Source organism: Spermophilus citellus, assembly GCF_964194105.1.
Source record: "Spermophilus citellus genome assembly, chromosome: 2".
Taxonomy (NCBI): domain Eukaryota; kingdom Metazoa; phylum Chordata; class Mammalia; order Rodentia; family Sciuridae; genus Spermophilus; species Spermophilus citellus.
This window is the reverse complement of record NC_138183.1, coordinates 208,021,632-208,042,956: the sequence shown is the minus strand read 5'-3', so window position 1 is coordinate 208,042,956 and position 21,325 is coordinate 208,021,632. Positions and strand designations below refer to the sequence as shown.

The following is a 21,325-nucleotide window of genomic DNA, read 5'->3' as shown; positions in this document are numbered from 1 at the left end:
AGGAGAATCACAGTTCAAAGCCAGCCTCAGTAACAGTGAGCACTAAGCAACTCAGTGAGACCCTGTCTCTAAATAAAATACAAAATAGAGCTGGGGATGTGGCTCAGTGGTTGAGTGCCCCTGAGTTCAATCCTTGGTGCCCCGCCTCAAAAAAAAAAAAAAAAAAAAAAAACCTCATGATGCATGGTTGGAGGGCAAAATAAACAACATTGATAGGATTTTGGAAGAAGTTGATCCAGCCTTCATGGATGACTTTAAGGGATTCAAGACTTAAGTGGAGGAAGTAATGGCAGATGTGAAGGAAATAAGAAAACTAGAATTAGAAGTAGGGCCTGAAAAGGTGGTTGAATTACTAAAATCTCATGCTAAAACTTTAATGGAAGAAGAATTGCTTCATATGAATGAGCAAAGAAAGTTTTCTTCAGATAGAATGTACTCCTGGTAAAGTTGCCATGAGTATTGTTGAAATAAGAACAGAAAATATAAATTATGGAAGAATGAATAAAAGAATGAGTAGTTGTAATAGATATTCAAAATAAAATTCTTTCTGAAATTACCCATGTTGTGTCATATTATCTCACTCCATGTTAGCCAACATTTCTTTATGTCCTCGTAAGAATATTTTATAGTTTTCGCTGGGCATGGTGGCATATGCCTATAATCTCAGTGACTGGGAGGCTAAAATAGGTACATCACAAGTATGTTTTCTTTTCCAGGTCTGTCATGCTAATCCATCTGAAAGGGCTCGTTTCATTCGTTGCATTTATAACTTATTACAGTCATCTAGCCCTGCTGTAAAATATGAAGCTGCTGGGACATTAGTAACACTGTCAAGTGCACCAACTGCAATCAAGGTACTGCTTATTTCTTTGGGGCCAGATTAGATGATAGATATGCTGTCTTATTACTCATGACTTAGTAACATTGCAGTTCACTGTGTGTTTACATGGCAAAGAAAACAAATACAAATTTATAAAATTATTTGCCTTTTTACAGAATTCAATCTTCTTTTTTCCTTCTGTCATATACATATAAAGGATTATTAATCTTATATACTAAATTATTTTAATGACTCACACTGATCTTTAAATTCCTGTGTTTTTTTTAATGTATTATAAAGTGAAATTTGCTTAACAGCTATACTTCTTGGGATTCTCTGCTTTTTTTCTTAGTTTCCACCCTTAATTTTTGGGATGTTAAAAGTATTAAAAAGTATTTCTGAGCCTGCCCTGATGGTGCACACTTATGTGCCTAACCACTCAAGAGGCTGATGCAGGAGGATCACAAGTTTGAGGCCAAGCCTAGGCAACTTAACAGACCCTGTCTCAGAATTAAAAATAAAAAGGACTGGGGATGTAATTCAGTGTGATAGTGCATTACCGGGTTCAGTCACTACTTAAATTTAAGTACTTAAATTTAAATTTTAATTATTTCTGCCTTAGCAGCCCCTTTCAGTCCACATGCCTTTGAACAAAATGCATAATAAACTTGTGCAGGGGTTAATGAGTGTATTTTGGCTTCTTAGAGGTTTTTCAGATTCTATGATTTCTTAAAATGTATTTCTTTTTTTTTTTTTTTTAGGCTGCTGCTCAATGTTACATTGATTTAATTATTAAAGAGAGTGACAACAATGTAAAGCTCATAGTTCTGGATCGATTAGTAGAATTAAAAGAGCATCCTGCTCATGAACGAGTCCTTCAGGTAAACACTGTCTCAAAGAGAGAAATTCTAAATATGCTATTTTTCAAATTTTAATCATTCCCTACCTTTGGTGTCTTAGATTACTTAAAACTTTGAAGACTGGGCAATTTAAGTTTGTTCAAATAAACTGAAACTCTCAAATCGCCATATAACCTTCTAGGTTATTGTCTTTGCCATCAAAATTTCTAAAATAAAGGCTCACTAAATGCATTGCTGATGTTTGATCAGAACAAGAAGAATGAAAAATTGCCATAAAGGATATTATTGGAAGAGTTTGAGAAATGTGAATATAGCCTGTATTTTAGTTAAGAGTCTGAATAAGCGTTAAATTCTCTGAATGTGGTATTTATGTTTATATAAGAAATTATCCAGGAGTGAGTATTTAACTCAGTGGTAGATGGTTGCCTGTAATATGTGAAGCCTTGGGTTCAATCCCTAGCACCACCAAAAACTAAAGAAATTATCCTGTACTCTTAGGAGATGTACACTGAAATCCTAAGAGGAAATATAAGAATTCGGGAGAAAATCCTAAAGGTAGTCAGATCCCTAGTGGTTCTTGTAGTGATGCTTATAGTGGCAACAGATTATAGAATTAAATTACAATGGACAGCATTTTTTTAAGTTGTTGATAAATCTTTATTTTTTATTTATTTATATGCGGTGCTGAGAACCAAACCCAGTGCCTCACACATGCCAGGCAAGTGCACTGTCGCTGAACCCCAGCCCCAGCACCATAAGCAGCATTTTTCGAAGAGCTGTTTAAAAATCTATTTGGGAGCCAGGCACTGTGGCTCACACCTGTAATCCCAGCAGCTCAAGAGGCTAAGACAGGAGGATTGTGAGTTCAAAGCCAACCTCAGCAACAGTGAGGCACTAAGCAACTTAGTGAGACCCTGACTCTAAAACACAAAACAGGGCTGGGGATGTGGCTCAGTGGTCGAGCGTCCCTGAGTTCAATCCCCAGTACCAAAACAACAAAAGTATTTGGGAAAAAAGAGATGCAGATTCTTATGGTGGGTTTGGATGCAGCTGGAAAGACCATCATCTTTTATAAATTGAAACTGGAAGAGATTGTGACCACCCTTCCTACAATAGGTTTCAATGTGAAGATAGTAGAATATGGAAATAACAGCTTCACAATCTGGGATGTTGGTGGTCAGGACAAAATCAGACCTTTGTGGCAACATTATTTCAAGAACACTCAAGGTCTGATTTTTGTGGTTTTGGTAATGACAGAGAAAGAGTCAGTGAGACCAAGAAAAAACTAACTAGAATTTTAGTGAAGATGAATTCAGAGATAGTTTGTTAGTGTTTGTAAATAAACAGAATCTTCCCAGTGCTGTGAATATAGCAGATATAATAGACAAGCTTGGCTTACATTCCCTTCACCAGAGAAACACGTTCAGGTTACTTGTGCTATCAGCATAGATAGGCTTTACAACGATTTGGACTGGCTCTCCAACCAGCTCAAAAACTAGAAGTGACCAAAGCAGTCCATCCCCTGCACATTGTGGCAAAGCCAGCTGGCCTCCTCTGAGTGCATGTGTGAGGAACCTTGATGGTTGTGTGGCTGGGGGTAGGGGCAGCTTTCTCACTCTGCCTTATACACTCCACCCAGGATCTCACATGCTAGGCAAGTGCTTTACCATTGCACTTATCTTTCTTATAATACAAGAAAACCAGTATTACATTTTAAGTTTAAAAAAAGGAATTTTTGAAACTTTTTTAACATCTTGAAAAAATTTTTAAACATAAAGCTTTAAAGAAGTAAAATCATTTGTAAATTAGATTTGTGCTATTTAAAATATTTATCATAGTTTTTTTGAAGTATGCATCTTTTAAATATTACATTTTCCTACAGAGCCAAGTTAGTAATATCACACTTAACACAGTTAATAGTTTCTTAATACTATTTAATACTAAGTATTGATTCAGATTTTTATAGTTATCCCAAAAGTGCCCTTCTTCTTGTGACCAGAAAAATTGGTGTTAATTCTTGATTGTTTGCTCTTTTAGGATCTGGTAATGGACATCCTAAGAGTATTGAGCACACCAGACTTGGAAGTACGCAAGAAAACTCTGCAGTTAGCGTTGGATCTCGTTTCTTCTAGGAATGTTGAAGAGGTAAAAAAAAAAAAAAAAAAAAAAAATGATGCCACTTTGTAAGTGGTCAGGCCAAACACAATGTAATTCTTACTTATTTCTACTTTGTTCGTAGTTGGTTATTGTCTTGAAGAAGGAAGTGATTAAAACAAATAATGTTTCTGAGCATGAAGACACTGACAAATACAGACAGCTCCTTGTACGAACATTGCATTCCTGCTCTGTCCGATTTCCAGATATGGCTGCAAATGTTATTCCTGTGGTATGTAATTCTGATGACCTTAATTTTTAAATTCTCTAGAAGGAATTTTTTTAAATTTTTAATTATTCAACAGTTAATCTTAAATGTCAACTTTCCGGAACCACAAAATTTCAAAGTAAAACCCCAGTCCTTTTTATGGGTCTTGCTAAGTTGCCAAGATCAGCCTCAAACTTGCAGTCCTTCTTCCTTAGCCCCCTTTTGCATTCACCACCACAAGTTTTATCTCTGAAAGTTGAAAAAATTAGTTATGGGGAAAATTTATAGAACTAGAATATTTTGAGGTAGGTTAGTATAGTTGAAGATTTGCCTCTGAGTTTTACATTTTCTCTAAAATGATTTTTCGTATAATTTAGGATTATCTAACGGGATTTGTAGTGGGTTTTGTTGTTGTTGTTTTGTTTACTTGTTTGTTTTTTGGTGGTACTGAGGTTTGAACCCAGGATCTCACATGCTAGGCAAGTGCTTTACCATTGCACTTATCTACATCCTCAACTCTTCATTTTATTTTGAGATAGTCTGATTCAGTTGCTGAGGCTAGCTTTGAACTTGCAAGTTTCCTGTCTCAGCTGAGTAGCTTGGATTATAAATGTGTGATACCAAGCCTACCTTGACTTGATTTCTAAATTCTCTTTTTATAGTGATTTTTATAATAAATTTAAGTGCATATAGAGAAACCATTGTGATTTTTTTCATAATAGTACTTGTCTCTCTACTTACATTTTGTTTTGTATTTTAAAAGTTACATTCTTTTGAAATTTCTTAATTTTTTTCTTTTTTTCTTTTTTTTTTTGAGGGGAGGGTACTAGGGATTGAAACCAGGGGTGCTTTACCATTGAGCTATATCCCAGTCCTTTTTTATTTTTTATTTTGAAATGGAGTCTCACTAAGTTGCTGAGGCTAGCCTCAAACTTGGAATCCTCCTGTCTCTGCCTCCTAAGTCTGGGATTATAGGTGTGCACCACTGTTCCTGGATCTTAATTTACTTCTTGTCTTAGATCATTTTCTTCCTGAAAATCATATAATTGCTAATCTTATTCCCCTGCCTCTTTTTTTCCCCATTTAGTTAATGGAATTTCTCAGTGACAGTAATGAAGCAGCAGCTGCTGATGTCTTGGAGTTTGTTCGTGAAGCAATTCAGCGCTTTGATAGTTTGAGAATGCTGATTGTTGAGAAGATGCTTGAAGTCTTTCATGCTATTAAATCTGTCAAGTAGGTTTAAAATATATTTTGGTATAATGTCAAGTGAGCATTTTATCAATTTCTATCTTCAAAGAGCTAATTGATAGAAAGTATAATGGAGAGAGATGGGCTTAGTGGGGCACACCTGTAATCTCAGCTACTTTGAAAGCTGAATTAAAAGGCTCATAATTTGAGGTCAGCCTGAGCAACTTTGAGAAGCTATCTCAAAGTAAAAAATAAAAAGAGTTGGGGATATAGCTCAATGGTAGTGCTCCTAGATTCAGTTCCTACTTCTGGATAAAACATAGAATGGAGAGGAGCTAAATTTATTTTATAGATTTAGTTAGATTTTTCTTTCTGATTTCTTCTGAAACAGTATGAATTCTAAAGTGACTAAGAAGCATATTTTTATATATTTTTAAATGGTGTATTTTTGAAATATTGTTGTTATTTATATCCCCCTTTAGCATTTGTTGAAGAGAAAGATAGGAAATGCAACCCAAATCTGATGTGTGTTTCTCTTCAGATGGCCCTTACTAATGAGAAAGGATTATTTGTTTTTTATTGTTTGTTTGTGGTAGTTACTCAAACCTGGGACCTTGATGGTGTTGGGCAAATACTTTACCACCGGACTGTATCCCCAATACCAAGAAAGAATTGTTGAATGCAAATTCGGCTTCATTTTAAGAATCTGATGGCTGGCCAGGTGTCAGCACACATATAATTCCAGCTACCCAGGAGGATGAAGCAGTAGGATGGCAAGTTTGAGGGTAGTTTTGGTAACTTAGTAAAACTCATCTCAAAAATAAAAAGGGCTAGGAATATGGGAATATAGATCAATGATAGAATGCTTGCCCAGCATGTGCAAGGCCCTATGTTCAATACCCAATACCCACTCCAACACACACACACACACACACACATACACACACACACACACACACACACAAGAATCTGATGAGTATCCTATGACAGACTTGAGTTATATCTGCTTAGATAAGAAGGAAGGGACCCATACAAAATTGTCTTTATAATATGAAGTATTACATGGAAGTGAGTAAGATTTGTTTCCTTCCTGAGGGGGGAAAAAAATCATATCATTGAAAGCCATAAACTCTTAAAACTTCAGTTTCTAAATTGATTTTTTTTCTGAGTAAATTTAAAATCTTAGGGAAAAGAAGAGTGAAGACTTTAGCCACTTTAACATTTTTTTTCTTTTTTTCTTTTTTATATATGATAGCAAAATGCATTACAATTCTTATTACACATATAGAGCACAATTTTTCATATCTCTGGTTGTATACAAAGTATATTCACACCAATTCGTGTCTGTATACATGTGCTTTGTATAATAATGATCATCATATTCTACCATCATTTATAACCCCAAGGCTCCTCCTTTCCCCACTTTAACATTTTAAATCAGAGAATTTTTGCCATTTTTCCCCCACTGAGGATTGAACGTAACGCCTCCTGCATGCTAAGCAAGCACTGTACCACTGATCTGCCATTCCCAGCTCTTTTTACTTCACTCTAAAACAGGTCTCACTACGTTGCCCAGGCTGGCTTTCAACTAGAGTTCCTCCTGCCTCAACCTTCCTGGTGGATAGGATTATAGTCATCATTGCTGTGTTTAGGTTTTGTTTTGCTGTATTTTATTTTGTTTTTTCCTGTGCTTGGGATTGAACCCATGATCTCTCACATGCCAAAGAAATGTTTCACTACTGAGCTACACACCCTAGCATGTATGTTCTTGCACCTCTGTATATATTGTTCTGTTTGTCTCTTCAGTGACTACAGGTAAGTAAATTAGTTTTTCATTAAAATAATACATATCTTATAGTAGAAAGTGGTAAAGCCAAATTTACCTTAACTGCCATAAGGGACACTGGGAAGTGTTTTGGCATTTTATTTTTAATACTGGGTTTGTCAACTTTAGAAGCTGCCCAATAATGAGAAATGAGAAGAGTAATTTTTCTTGTGATTTCTGGAAAGAATAAAAACTTATTGTTACATTCTATATGAAACATTCTTCCATACTTCCTTGGAACTGCAGAATCTTATTTTTTTCACTTTAGCTTGAATTCACAAAGAAAGATTTCTGCTTCAGGATTTCTTTTTGAGGTCTGTGTTTCAGATTTTGTATTCTTATCCTAGGATTTATCGAGGTGCATTATGGATCCTGGGAGAATACTGTAGTACCAAGGAAGACATTCAAAGTGTGATGACGGAAGTCCGTAGGTCCCTTGGAGAGGTATGTTTTACTTTAGTAAATCCTGCTTGCTTATCTTTGGTACTGGAACTTGATTTCAGAGGTACTTTACCGCTGAGTTACATCGGTAGTCCTTTTTCTTTTGAGATAGGTTTTTGTTAAGTTGCTGAGGGTCTCCAGGAGTTACTGAGACTGACCTTGAACTTGTGATCCTCCTGCCTCAGACTTCCAAATTGCAGAGATTACAAACATGCACCGCCACAGTCAGTGTAAATCTTACTTTATATGGTGATTAATGCTTCTGAAAAATCTAGTGGTCTAGGGACATAGTTCAGTGGTAGAGTGCTTGCCTAGCATGTGAGAGGCCCTGGGTTCAATCCCCAGCATCACCAAAAAAGAAAAAAAATCTTTTATGTGATGATTTACATTCGTGTTTTTATTTAGTAGTGACCAGACTGAAAAATATATTTTAATTAGCCAGATAATTGAGCCTTAAAGTCTACTTTGTATTTATTCCTTAAAATTAGGGGTGCCTTCTTTTGGTTCTGCCAATAATTAGCTCTGGAACCTTGAATTTAAGTTTCTGAACTGGATTTTAGTTTTTTCCTCTATAAAATAGAAAGTGTTGAAATTGGTAATGATTAAAGACTCTTGAGCACTCATCCCCCCACCACCACCAGGAATTGAACCTGGGTGCACTTAACCACTGAGCTACATTCTCCAGCACTTTTTACTTTTTTATTTTGAGACAGGGTATCGATAAGTTACCTAGGGCCTCACTAAGTTTCTGAGAGTGGCTTTGAACTTTCAGTCCTCCTGTCTCAGCCTTTTAAGTTGCTGGGACTACAGAAGTGCCACCACAGTGCCCAATGAGAACTCTTAGATTAGATTAGTATTAAGGAATAAATACAAAGTAGCCCTTGGTTAATTAAAAAGGATAGTTGATGAAGTGATTGGTACAAATGAGTCAAATTTATTTCTTTTTATAGAAAGATGAGTGCTGATTTAGGTTAATTTTTCAAGAGAACGGATGAAGAATAAAGCCAATGCATTCTTCTTGAAAGTAACTTGGTATGGAAGTGATTTCCACTTAACAAATTAAGAAACTGGGTCTCAAAGTGGTTTAATTAACTTTCCAGAACCACATACTAGTATAGTGGCAGAGAAAGAAATTTAAAGCCAAGAATGTCCAACTCCAGAGCCCCTGTTCTTCCCATTGCATTTCCTAAGAAGGAAGGGAAAATGTGATTTTGTAGCTTGTTGTAGCGCCTACCTGTTATCCCAGCAACTTGGGAGGCTGAGGCAGGAGGATTGCAAGTTTGAGACCAGCCTAAACTTTGAGAGCAAGATCCTATCTCAAAATTTTAAAAAGGATTGAGGATGAAATTCAGGGGTAATAAAGTTAAGGGAAAAAAAATCTATAGTACTGCAGATAGTAAATAAACAAAGAAACATGATTTTGCTTGTTTTTCATATTACTATTAAATTGATTTTTCTAATTGATTTTTTAGATCCCAATTGTAGAGTCAGAAATAAAGAAAGAAGCTGGTGAATTAAAGCCTGAAGAAGAAATAACTGTGGGGCCAGTTCAAAAATTGGTTACTGAAATGGGTACTTATGCAACTCAGAGTGCCCTCAGCAGTTCTAGACCCACCAAGAAAGAGGAAGACAGGTAATTTATGGTCCCTGTGCCCTGCCAGCTGAACTATTTTTATTATAATTCTCATGTATAAAACAGTCACATGATTTCTTTTATTCATTTGTTTTTGTAACCAAAATGAAAGTCGTTGCCCTTTAAAGTACTTGAAAGGAGGAAGGTGTTTACTTTTTCCCCCATGAATTGTGTTGATGGTTTTAATCCTCTGCTCTTCTGTTTTCACTGAAATGACTGTTTAAAATCATTTTACTCACATGGAAAATGTGAAGTGGAGGTAAATATGATATTTGAGTTTGGTTGCCCATTAGTATCTGAAGAGATATTTTGGAGATTTCCATTTCTTCTTGTTTTTTTTCCCCCCAGTTGATGGAATAACATTTTTAATGTTTTCTCCTTTATTTTACTCTCCTTTTTTGTGATGAAGATGATGTGAAAATTATGCCTAAAATTTATTGAATACTTACCGTGTGCAAAGCATTGTGCTAAGTAGTTTGTCTCATATGGTCTTGACAAAAACCTTTTGAGATAGATTGGTTATATCATCTCCATTTTACAGAAGAGAAATTTGACTTAGAGAAGTTTGTAACCTACCCAATAAATAAATAGATAAACTGGGATTTGAAAGTCATTAGCTCCAGTACATACACCCTTTTATTTTCTTTTTTTGTACCAGGAATTGAATCCAAGTATGCTTATTCACTGAATGACATCCTTAGTTCTTTTTATTTTTTATTTTAAGTCAGGGACTCATTAAATTGCTTAGGGTCTTGCTAAGTTGCTGAGGCTGGCTTTGAACTTGGCAATCCTCTTGCCTCAGCCTCCTTAACTAAACTTTTTTTTTACTTTCATTCATTTGGCTCTTGAGTGATTTGAAGAAAAGTATTAACATCATGTATTCTTTTTCTTTTTGAGAGCCAAAGAAGGATTTAACTGAAGGTTGGGAGTGAGGGTGCTTTATGTAAATCATTTGTACAAAAGCTGCAGCTGCTTAAGAAGTTAGTGGTTTTCATTTTCCTTCATTGGATTGCAGACCTCCCCTGAGAGGATTCCTTCTGGATGGAGATTTCTTTGTTGCTGCCTCCCTTGCCACCACTCTGACCAAGATTGCATTGCGCTATGTAGCTTTGGTTCCAGAGAAGAAAAAACAAAATGTAAGTTAATTTATTCTACATTTACTCACCAATTTATTATTGAGCACCAATTATATGTATTAAACAGTGAGAACCCCATAACATAATCCTATAATGAAAGAGCTCATGGTTTAATAGGAAAAATGGATATAATAGTACAATCTGAGTGAAAAATAGATAGAGCAATACAGTAATGATAACGTGTGTAGACTAGTGGAGGAGACAAGAGGGTTTATGAAGTTACTTCTGTTTGCTGGGATTAATCAAGAACCAGTAAAGGAAATGCCCCTCTCTCTCCAGAATCTTCATCCAAAAAAAAAAAAAAAATCTATTATTTTTTCCCAAAATGTCTCTCGGATAATTCATCTTTATCATAGTTTCTGACCATTGTCCTACATTCATACTCACATGTCAGGTTATGAACTCTATGATACATTGTTGTTTTTTCTTTAAATAGTTAATCCTTTTTTTTCTTTCTTTCATAATTTTTCCCCCATTTTCTTCTTCTTCTTTTTTTTCTTTCATAATTTTTTCCCCATTTTCTTCTTCTTCTTTTTTTTTTTAAAGAGAGAGAGAGAGAGATAATTTTTTAATATTTATTTTTTAGTTTTCGGCGGACACAACATCTTTGTTTGTGTGTGGTGCTGAGGATCGAACCCGGGCCGCACACATGCCAGGCGAGCGTGCTACCGCTTGAGCCACATCCCCAGCCCCCCCCATTTTCTTCTTTTGCCAGTGACTGGACCAACGTGGGGAGGGACAGCTGTTGAGAGTTGGGAACAGGGCAAAGTTTAAGAACCTTCCCGAGGGGGGTGGTGCTTCTTTTTTCCTTAATTTTTATTTTATTTTATTATTTATTTTTTTTTTTGTAGTTGTGGATGGACAGCATGCTTTTATTTTATTTGTTTGCTTTTAATGTGGTGCTAAGGTTGAACCCAGTGCCTCACATGTGCTAGGCAAGCGCTCTGCCACTGAGCTACAGCCCCAGCCCTTTGCTTCATTTTTTTATTCTGATAAAATACATGTAACATAAAATGTTATAACCACTTTAAGTGTACAGTTGAGTGACATTAAATTCATTCACATTATTGTGCAGCCATCCCTCTCCAGGGCTTATTCATCATCCCAAACTGACACTTTGTATCCAGTAAACAGTAACTCTCCATTCTTTCATGCCCCCTTTCTGTCTATATAAATTTGCCTAATTCTAGGTACCTCATATTAGTGGAATCATAAAGTTTTTGTTCTTTTGTATCTAATTTATTTCACTTAGCATAATGTCTTCAAGGTTCATCCGTGTTGTAGTTTATATCAGAATTGCCTTGCTTTTTAATGCTGAATAATACTCCATTTTGTGTACATGTTTTTTTATCCATTTATCTGTCATAGTCAGTTTTCTTTGAAAGATTTCCCGATACTACTTTTTTTTTTTTTTTTTTTAATCTTCTTTGCACTGCTGGGAATCAAACCCAGAGCCTACAACTCCAACTCCTCAGACCTTTTAATTTTTGAGATAGGGTCTTGTTAAGTTGCCAAAACTGGCTTTGAAGATCCTCCTGCCACCTGAGTAGCTGATGGTAACTGGGATTATAGACATGTACTGCCCTGCCAAAAGATTTTTTTTTTTTTTAAGGGAGGAAAAGTCTTATATTTACCATTTATAGTGATTTTCTTTCCTTTGTGTCAAAAAATTCAAATTTTCTGCCTAAACAACTTGATCATTCTTATAATACAAATGTGCTGGTGAGAATCCTCTCAACTTTTATTTTTCTTAAACTCTTTGCTTTCATTTTTAAAATCTTTCCATGGAACAGGCATATTGGTGCATTTTCTTTAATCCTAATGATTCAGGAGGCTCAGGCAGGAGAATTGCAAATTTGAGGCCAGCCTCAGCAACTTAGTGAGTCCCTAAACAACTTAATGAGACTCTGTCTCAAAAAATATAAAGGACTCGGTGGTTAAGCATCCCTAGGTTCAATTCCTGGTACCAAAAAGGGGGGAAAAAAAACTGTCATTAGTAAATTTATGGATGTTTTTATTTTATTTTTGTACATTTCTTTTTTTTACTTTATTGCTAAAATAATCAAAGAATGATATAATCAAAACCATGAAAGGGGCTGGGGATGTAGCTCAGTGGAAGAGTGCTTGCCTCACACATGTGAGGCTCTGGATTCAATCCTCAGCACCACATAAAAATAAATAAAATAAAGGTATTGTATCCAGGCAGTTTGGCAAGGGCATAGAGCATCTATGTCAGGATGATGCTACATGAAACTGAAAAAAATAATCTGGAATTCACTTGTGGAAGACTTTGAATGGCAGGCCAAGTAATGTGGACTTCAGTATGAAAGTCAGGGGAAATCACTGAAGGTATTTACATGCACAGTAAAATGCTTGTGCCGTATAAAAATTAAGATAGCAATAGGTGATCACACTTAGCATCACTAGTAGTGGAACAATCAATACTTGCTTCCTGATACATTGTATTTATTTATTTAGTTATTTAGTTATTTATTTTATTGGTTGTTCAAAACATTACATAGTTCTTGATATATCATATTTCACACTTTGATTCAAGTGGGTTATGAACTCCCATTTTTACCCCGTATACAGATTGCACAGTCACATCAGTTACACTTCCCTGATTTACATATTGACATACTCATGTCTGTTGTATTCTGCTGCCTTTCCTATCCTCTACTATCCCCCCTCCCCTCCCCTCCCCTCCCCTCCCCTCTTCTCTCTCTACCCCCTCTACTGTAATTCATTTCTCCCCCTTGTATTATTTTTCCCTTTCCCCTCACTTCCTCTTGTATGTAATTTTGTATAACCCTAAGGGTCTCCTTCCATTTCCAAGCAATTTCCCTTCTCTCTTCCTGTCCCTCCCACCTCTCATCCCTGTTTAATGTTAGTCATCTTCTCATGCTCTTCTTCCCTACTCTGTTGTTAGTTACTCTCCTTATATCAAAGAAGACATTTGGCATTTGTTTTTTAGGGATTGGCTAGCTTCACTTAGCATAGTCTGCTCTAATGCCATCCATTTCCCTCCAAACTCTATAATTTTGTCATTTTTTAATGCAGAGTAATACTCCATTGTGTATAAATGCCACATTTTTTTTATCCATTCATCTATTGAAGGGCATCTAGGTTGCTTCCACAGTCTTGCTATTGTGAATTGTGCTGCTATGAACATCGATGTAGCAGTGTCCCTGTAGCATGCTGTTTTTAGGTCTTTAGGGAATAGACCCAGAAGGGGAATAGCTGGATCAAATGGTGGTTCCATTCCAAGCTTTCCAAGAAATCTCCATACTGCTTTCCAAATTGGTTGCACCAATTTGCAGTCCCACCAACAATGTACAAGTGTACCCTTTTCCCCACATCCTGGCCAGCACTTGTTGTTGTTTGACTTCATAATGGCTGCCAATCTTACTGGAGTGAGATGATATCTTAGGGTGGTTTTGATTTGCATTTCTCTGACTGCTAGCGATGGTAAGCATTTTTTCATGTACTTGTTGATTGATTGTATGTCCTCCTCTGAGAAGTGTCTGTTCAGGTCCTTGGTCCACTTGTTGATTGGGTTATTTGTTATCTTATTGTCTAATTTTTTGAGTTCTTTGTATACTCTGGATATTAGGGCTCTATCTGAAGTGTGAGGAGTAAAGATTTGTTCCCAGGATGTAGGCTCCCTATTTACCTCTCTTATTGTTTCTTTTGCTGAGAAAAAACTTTTTAGTTTGAGCAAATCCCATTTGTTGATTCTGGATATTAATTCTTGTACTATGGGTGTCCTATTGAGGAATTTGGAGCCCGACCCCACAGTATGTAGGTCATAGCCAACTTTTTCTTCTATCAGATGCCTTGTCTCTGGTTTGATATCAAGCTCCTTGATCCATTTTGAGTTAACTTTTGTGCATGGCGAGAGAAAGGGATTCAGTTTCATTTTGTTGCATATGGATTTCCAGTTTTCCCAACACCATTTGTTGAAGATGCTATCCTTCCTCCATTGCATGCTTTTAGCCCCTTTATCAAATATAAGAAAGTTGTAGTTTTGTGGGTTGGTTTCTGTGTCCTCTATTCTGTACCATTGGTCCACCCGCCTGTTTTGGTACCAATACCATGCTGTTTTTGTTACTATTGCTCTGTAGTATAGTTTGAAGTCTGGTATCGCTATACCACCTGATTCACACTTCCTGCTTAGCATTGTTTTTGCTATTCTGGGTCTTTTATTTTTCCATATGAATTTCATGATTGCTTTATCTATTTCTACAGGAAATGCCATTGGGATTTTGATTGGCATTGCATTAAACCTATAGAGAACTTTTGGTAATATCGCCATTTTGATGATGTTAGTTCTGCCTATCCATGAACAGGGTATATTTTTCCATCTTCTAAGATCTTCTTCAATTTCTCTCTTTAGGGTTCTGTAGTTTTCATTGTATAAGTCTTTCACCTCTTTTGTTAGGTTGATTCCCAAGTATTTTATTATTTTTGAGGATATTGTGAATGGAGTGGTTGTCCTCATTTCCATTTCAGAGGGTTTGTCACTGATATACAGGAATGCCTTTGATTTATGCGTGTTGATTTTATATCCTGCCACTTTGCTGAATTAATTTATTAGCTCTAATAGTTTCTTTGTAGACCCTTTTGGGTCTTCTAGGTATAGAATCATGTCATCTGCAAATAGTGATAATTTAAGTTCATCTTTTCCTATTTTTATGCCTTTAATTTCTTTCGTCTAATTGCTCTGGCCAGTGTTTCAAGAACTATGTTGAACAGAAGTGGTGAGAAAGGGCATCCCTGTCTTCTTCCAGATTTTAGAGGGAATGCCTTCAATTTTTCTCCATTCAGAATGATGCTAGCCTGGGGCTTAGCGTAGATTGCTTTTACAATGTTGAGGTATGTTCCTGTTATCCCTATTTTTTCTAGAGTTTTGAACAAAAAGGGATGCTGTACTTTGTCGAATGCTTTTTTCGCATCTATCGAGATGATCATATGGTTCTTATTTTTAAGTCTATTGATGTGGTGGATAACATTTATTGATTTTTGTATATTGAACCAGCCTTGCATCCCAGGGATGAATCCTACTTGATCATGGTGTACAATTTTTTTGATATGATTTTGTATCCGATTCGCCAGAATTTTATTGAGGATTTTTGCGTCTAGGTTCATTAGAGATATAGGTCTGTAGTTTTCTTTCTTTGAAGTGTCTTTGTCTGGTTTAGGAATCAGGGTGATGTTGGCCTCGTAGAATGAATTTGGAAGTTCTCCCTCTTTTTCTATTTCCTGAAATAGCTTGAAAAGTATTGGTATTAGTTCCTCTTTAAAGGTTTTGTAAAACTCTGCTGTATACCCATCCGGTCCTGGGCTTTTCTTAGTTGGTAATCTTTTGATGGTTTCTTCTATTTCCTCAATTGATATTGGTCTGTTTAGGTTGTCTATATCCTCCTGTCTCAATCTGGGCAGATCATATGACTTAAGAAATTTATCGATGCCTTCACTATCTTCTATTTTATTGGAGTATAAGGATTCAAAATAATTTCTGATTATCTTCTGTATTTCTGAAGTGTCTGTTGTGATATTGCCTTTTTCATCCTGTATGCTAGTAATTTGAGTTCTCTCTCTTCTTCTCTTCATTAGCATGGCTAAGGGTCTGTCGATCTTATTTATTTTTTCAAAGAACCAACTTTTAGTTTTACAATTTTTTCAATTGTTTCTTTTGTTTCGATTTCATTAATTTCAGCTCTGATTTTAATTATTTCTTGCCTTCTACTTCTTTTGCTGTTATTTTGCTCTTCTTTTTCTAGGATTTTGAGATGAAGTATGAGATCATTTATTTGTTGGTTTTTTCTTTTTTTAAGGAATGAACTCCATGCAATGAATTTTCCTCTTAGAACTGCTTTCAATGTGTCCCATAGATTCCGATATGTTGTGTCTGTGTTTTCATTTATCTCTAAGAATTTTTTAATTTCCTCCTTAATGTCTTCTATAACCCATTGATCATTCAGTAACCTATTGTTCATTCTCCAAGTGATGCATGATTTTTCCTTCTTTTATCGTTGATTTTCAGTTTCATTCCATTATGGTCAGATAAGATGCATGGTATTATCTCTACTCCTTTATATTGTCTAACAGTTGCCCTGTGACATAATATATGATCTATTTTTGAGAAGGATCCATGTGCTGCTGAGAAAAAAGTGTAACTGCTTGATGTTGGGTGGTATGTTCTATATATGTCAATTAAGTCTAGGTTGTTAATTGTGTATTGAGTTCTATAGTTTCCTTATTCAACTTTTGTTTGGAAGATCTGTCCAGTGGTGAGAGAGGTGTGTTGAAGTCTCCCATGATTATTGTATGGTGGTCTATTAGACTCTTGAACTTGAGAAGAGTTTGTTTGATGAACATAGCTGCACCATTGTTTGGGGCATATATATTTATGATTGTTATGTCTTGTTGGTGTATGGTTCCCTTGAGCAGTATGTAGTGTCCCTCTTTATCCCTTTTGATTAACTTTGGCTTGAAATCTATTTTATTTGATATGAGTATGGACACTCCTGCTTGTTTCCGAAGTCCATATGAGTGATATGATTTTTCCCAACCTTTCACCTTCAGTCTATGTATGTCTTTTCCTATGAAATGCGTCTCCTGTAGGCAGCATATTGTTGGGTCTTGTTTTGTGATCCATTCTACTAGCCTGTGTCTCTTAATTGGTGAGTTTAAGCCATTAATATTTAGGGTTATTATTGAGATATGGGTTATCCTTCCAGCCATATTTGTTTATTTATGTTACTGAATATGGTTTGTTTTCCTCTTTGATTATTTTCCCCCCTTTACTGTCCTACCTCCCACTGTTGGTTTTCATTGTCATTTTCCATTTCCTCTTTCTGTAATGTTTTGCTGAGGATTTTTTGGAGAGATGGTTTTCTAGCTGCAAATTCTTTTAACTTTTGTTTATCGTGGAAGGTTTTAATTTCATCTTCCATCTTGAAGCTTAATTTTGCTGGATACACAATTCTTGGTTGGAACCCATTTTCTTTCAGTGTTTGAAATATGTTATTCCAGGATCTTCTAGCTTTCAAAGTCTGTGTTGAGAGATCAGCTGTTATCCTGATTGGTTTACCCCTAAATGTGATCTGCTTCCTTTCTCTTGTAGCTTTTAAGATTCTCTCCTTATTCTGTATGTTGGGCATCTTCATTATAATGTGTCTAGGTGTGGATCTCTTATGATTTTGCACATTCGGCGTCCTGTAGGCTTCTAGGATGTGGGATTCTGTCTCGTTCTTCAAGTCTGGGAAGTTTTCTCGAATTATTTCATTGAATAGATTGTTTATTCCTTTGGTTTGGAGCTCTGTGCCTTCCTGTATCCCAATGACTCTTAAGTTTGGTCTTTTAATGTTATCCCATATTTCTTGGATGTTCTGCTCATGGTTTCTTAACAGTCTTGCTGAGCTGTCTATGTTCTTTTCAAGTTGAAATACTTTGTCTTCATTGTCTGATGTTCTATCTTCTAAGTGTTCTACTCTGCTGGTAGTATTCTCAATTGAGGTTTTAAGTTGGTTTATTGCTTCCTGCCTTTCTAGGATTTCTGTTTGTTTGTTTTTTATGACCTCTATCTCCCTGTATAGTTGATCTTTTGCTTCCTGGATTTGTTTATGTATTTCATTGTTGAAGAGATCTTTCATTGTCTGATTTTGCTGTCTAATGTCTTTCTTGAGACTCCAGATCATCTGAAGCATGTATCTCCTGAATTCTTTATCTGACATTCCATCTGCTGCAGATATTACCTCTTCTAACGTTGAGTTGACCCGCATTGCTTGTGGTCCTTTCTTTCCTTGTCTCTTCATACTGTTCGCGTTTCTTTTTGCTTACTGAGACTGTTGTGTTGTTGAATTTTCCCCCTATATATTTGTATTACTCTTGTATAGTTGCAAAGTCTCCCGCACAGGCGCGGGCAGGGGCTCTGCTCCTCCTCCAATTGGGGCACTGTGCCTACCACATCGGCAGGCCGCTGGGCCTGTTCTGCTGGTTGGTAGCAGGTGCGCCTACCTTGCAGGCGCGTGGGGCAGCTCTGCCACTCCCAGGTTGCTGGGCCTGACCTGCTGGTGGGTTGCAGGTCTGGCTACCTTGCAGGCGCGGGGGGAGGGCGCACACCTATTTGTATTTAGACAGTTACGCGAAATGGAGGACATAATGCTTGGAATGAAAGTTGGGGGAAGGGGAAGGTAGGTGCTCTTGAAAAGAAAGAAGGAGAGGGAGATAGATAGCATAGAGGAGAATGGAAAGAGCAGTAAAACTTGGAAGGGGAGAGAGAGAGGGAAAAGGGAGAGAAAAAATTAAAATGAAATAGGAAATAAAATTAGGTCTTAGAGATCCATTTTCTTCTCTTCCCGTAGGCAAAGCTGTGCCCTCCGGGCTGAGTTTTGCCCTCAATGTGTCAACAGCAATCCCTGTAAGGCGGTTCCTGGGAGTCTCTCAATCCTGTTGGACCAGAGCCATTTCACTTCTACGGCCCCTCCTCCCCTTCCTCCTGCCAGCCCGCCAGGTCCTGCTCACCGGAGGCAGTTCCCCAAGGATTTGGTTACACTTTCAGCCCCACTGAGTGCTCTATTTCCCTAACTACTGAGCACTCTCGCTGTCATTCATCTAAGCCCCAGTGCTGTGGAGCTGTGGTCTGGGAGTCAATTGTTTAATTTTTCGGGACCCCTTCGGTGGGCACACCTTCGGAATCTGGCAGCTAAGACCATTGGTGTCGCTGCTGGTGGTAATAGGAGTTGGGGGTCGAGGATCCCCTCTACTTCCCTCAGCCCCTACAGTCACAACCACACTGCTGGCGGTAGGAGGAGTTGGGGGTCTGGAGTGTCCTCTGTTTCCCTCCGCCCCTACCGTCACACCCTCTCAGTTCGCGGTTGGGGGATTTGGGGGTGGGGAGTCTTCTCTGCTTCCCTCTGCCCCTACAGTCACGCCCTCGTCACTGGCAGTAGGGGGAGTTGGGGGTCGAGAGTCCTTTGGCCCTTAAGGTCACGCCCACGGAGAGATTTTGAAGTTTCCCGGTTGTTTGTATCTGGTGTCGGTGGGAGTCACACACCTGCTAAAGTAGATTCCGCTGGGAAGGAATCTCTTTGGCCGAACTTTGGTGACTTCCCCTCTCTGCTATGGTGGGCCCCTGGCTCCTTGCCGGAGTGTTGAAGGGAGGGGTGGAACTGACTTGTCTCTGGTCTGACACAATCTCTGGTTTTAGTTCCCAGTTCGCTATTTCGTAAAGGGTTGGTTAGATTCCCTTCAGGCTGTCTGGGGGGGAGGGAGCCGTTCGCCGGGTGGGTGGGGCTGTTAGTAGAGCCGGGAGGGCATGGGCTGTCTGCTGGGCCAGGCGGGGACACTTCTTGCTGCGCCGGGCCGCCGGGGGCTGCCTGTAGAGTCGGGCAGCTGCGGCTGCGTGGCTACGAGCCTGGCAGGCGTGGTGGCCGTTCACAGAGCGAGAGCAGGGCCTCCCCAGGACGGCGGGATGGCGGTTGCCGTCTGCGGGTTCGGGCGGGCCGCGCTGCTCGGGGCCGCCGGCCGCTTTCTGAAGCCGCTGGTGGCCGCGGGATTGTACCTCTGCACCCGCCGCTGGGCCGCCTGTAGAGCCGGGCAGCTGCGGCCGCGTGGCTACGAGCCTGGCAGGCGTGGTGGCTGTTCGCAGAGCGAGAGCAGGGCCTCCCTGGGACGGTGGGATGGCGGGTGCCGTCTGCAGGTTCGGGCGGGCGCGCCGCTCTGGGCGGCTGGCCGCTTGCAGAAGCGGCTGGTGGCAGCGGGACTGGACCTCCGCGCCTGCGTGGCCGGCCAAGATCCACTTGTCTGGGACAAACTGACACTTCTAATAAACCTACCAATTCCCGGCAGGTCCCCTCTTAACGGAATTTTGCTAGAAGTTCCTCAGTAGGTAGACTGCCACTGTTCCAATGGGTCTTTCTGATCCCGTTAATGTGGAGACATTGGAATCGCTGCTTCCTCGCCGGCGGCCATGTTGGATCCCCGATACATTGTATTTAGAAATATAAAATATAATGTATCTGGTATTTTAGCCATAATAAAAAAAAATAAGTTGGTCTGGCTTCTTTAAGAAAGTCACTGTAATTAAAAACAAACAGGAAACTGGTCTAGATTAAAAGGGACTAAACAGAATAATAGCCAAATAAAATGCATGAAGCTGATCTTGGATTTAAAAAGTAAAAACATTTTGAAACAATATAGGAAGATTTGATTTCAAAATATGGTAGATATAATTTGGGATTGTTAAATTTCTCTGGTAAGCAAATAATATTGTAGTTTGATTGGAAATTGTCCTAATTCTTAGATGATAGATGCTAATGAAGTTATGAGATAAAGAATCTTACTTTCATATATGAATAAAAAAATAAATATATGTGTATGAGCAAATAAGAAAACATATATAGCAAAATGTCAACAATTAGTGAAGTGTATCATTCTTTTAATTTTTCTATAGTTAGGATGAAAGCAGAAACCATTAAAAAGGCATTGCTGTTTTTCAATATATGATAAGGCCATATTTGAGGCTATTAATGGAAATCTCAAAAGGTGGCAGTTAGAATTTAAAAGGAGAAGTATACAGAAAGGATACTGTAGAGATAATGTAAAGGATTTGAAGTCTTATTCAAGTGAAATAAAAAAATTAGATTTATTCTTGAGTTATGAGTTGTTTCTTGAATTATGAAGTAACAGTACTGCAATTTGGGGATTCATGACATAATGATCAGTTTCTCTGTTTTTCTAGTCTTTTGTTGCTGAGGCTATGTTGCTCATGGCAACTGTCCTTCATTTGGGAAAATCCTCTCTTCCTAAGAAGCCAATTACTGATGATGATGTAGACAGAATTTCCCTGTGCCTCAAGGTCTTATCTGAATGTTCACCTTTAATGAACGACATTTTTAATAAGGAATGCAGACAGTCCCTTTCTCAGATGCTATCTGCTAAACTTGAAGAAGAGAAACTATCTCAAAAGGTAAATAAATATAAGGTTATAAAAGTACTTTCTGGGTTTTTATTGTTGATTTTTCAGTCCCCATGTGATGAGGCTGTTCCTATTA

General features: G+C 37.9%; 1 protein-coding gene and 1 pseudogene across 4 annotated transcripts in view; both read left to right on the top strand.

The window, feature by feature from the left end:
• COPB1 (COPI coat complex subunit beta 1) overlaps positions 1–21,325 on the top strand; it is a 46,462-nt gene that overhangs the window by 15,310 nt on the left and 9,827 nt on the right. For all 3 annotated transcript variants that reach the window (XM_081279187.1, XM_081279188.1, XM_081279186.1), the window contains exons 7-15: positions 717–854; positions 1,582–1,701; positions 3,718–3,825; positions 3,920–4,066; positions 5,130–5,275; positions 7,403–7,499; positions 8,969–9,129; positions 10,145–10,265; positions 21,013–21,240. In XM_081279187.1, the coding sequence (XP_081135313.1) occupies positions 717–854; positions 1,582–1,701; positions 3,718–3,825; positions 3,920–4,066; positions 5,130–5,275; positions 7,403–7,499; positions 8,969–9,129; positions 10,145–10,265; positions 21,013–21,240 (1,266 nt within the window). The remainder of the gene's footprint in view (positions 1–716; positions 855–1,581; positions 1,702–3,717; positions 3,826–3,919; positions 4,067–5,129; positions 5,276–7,402; positions 7,500–8,968; positions 9,130–10,144; positions 10,266–21,012; positions 21,241–21,325) is intronic.
• Positions 2,625–3,179, top strand: LOC308634844 (ADP-ribosylation factor 2-like; annotated as a pseudogene). The gene has a single exon. The product of its transcript is annotated as an ADP-ribosylation factor 2-like (transcript).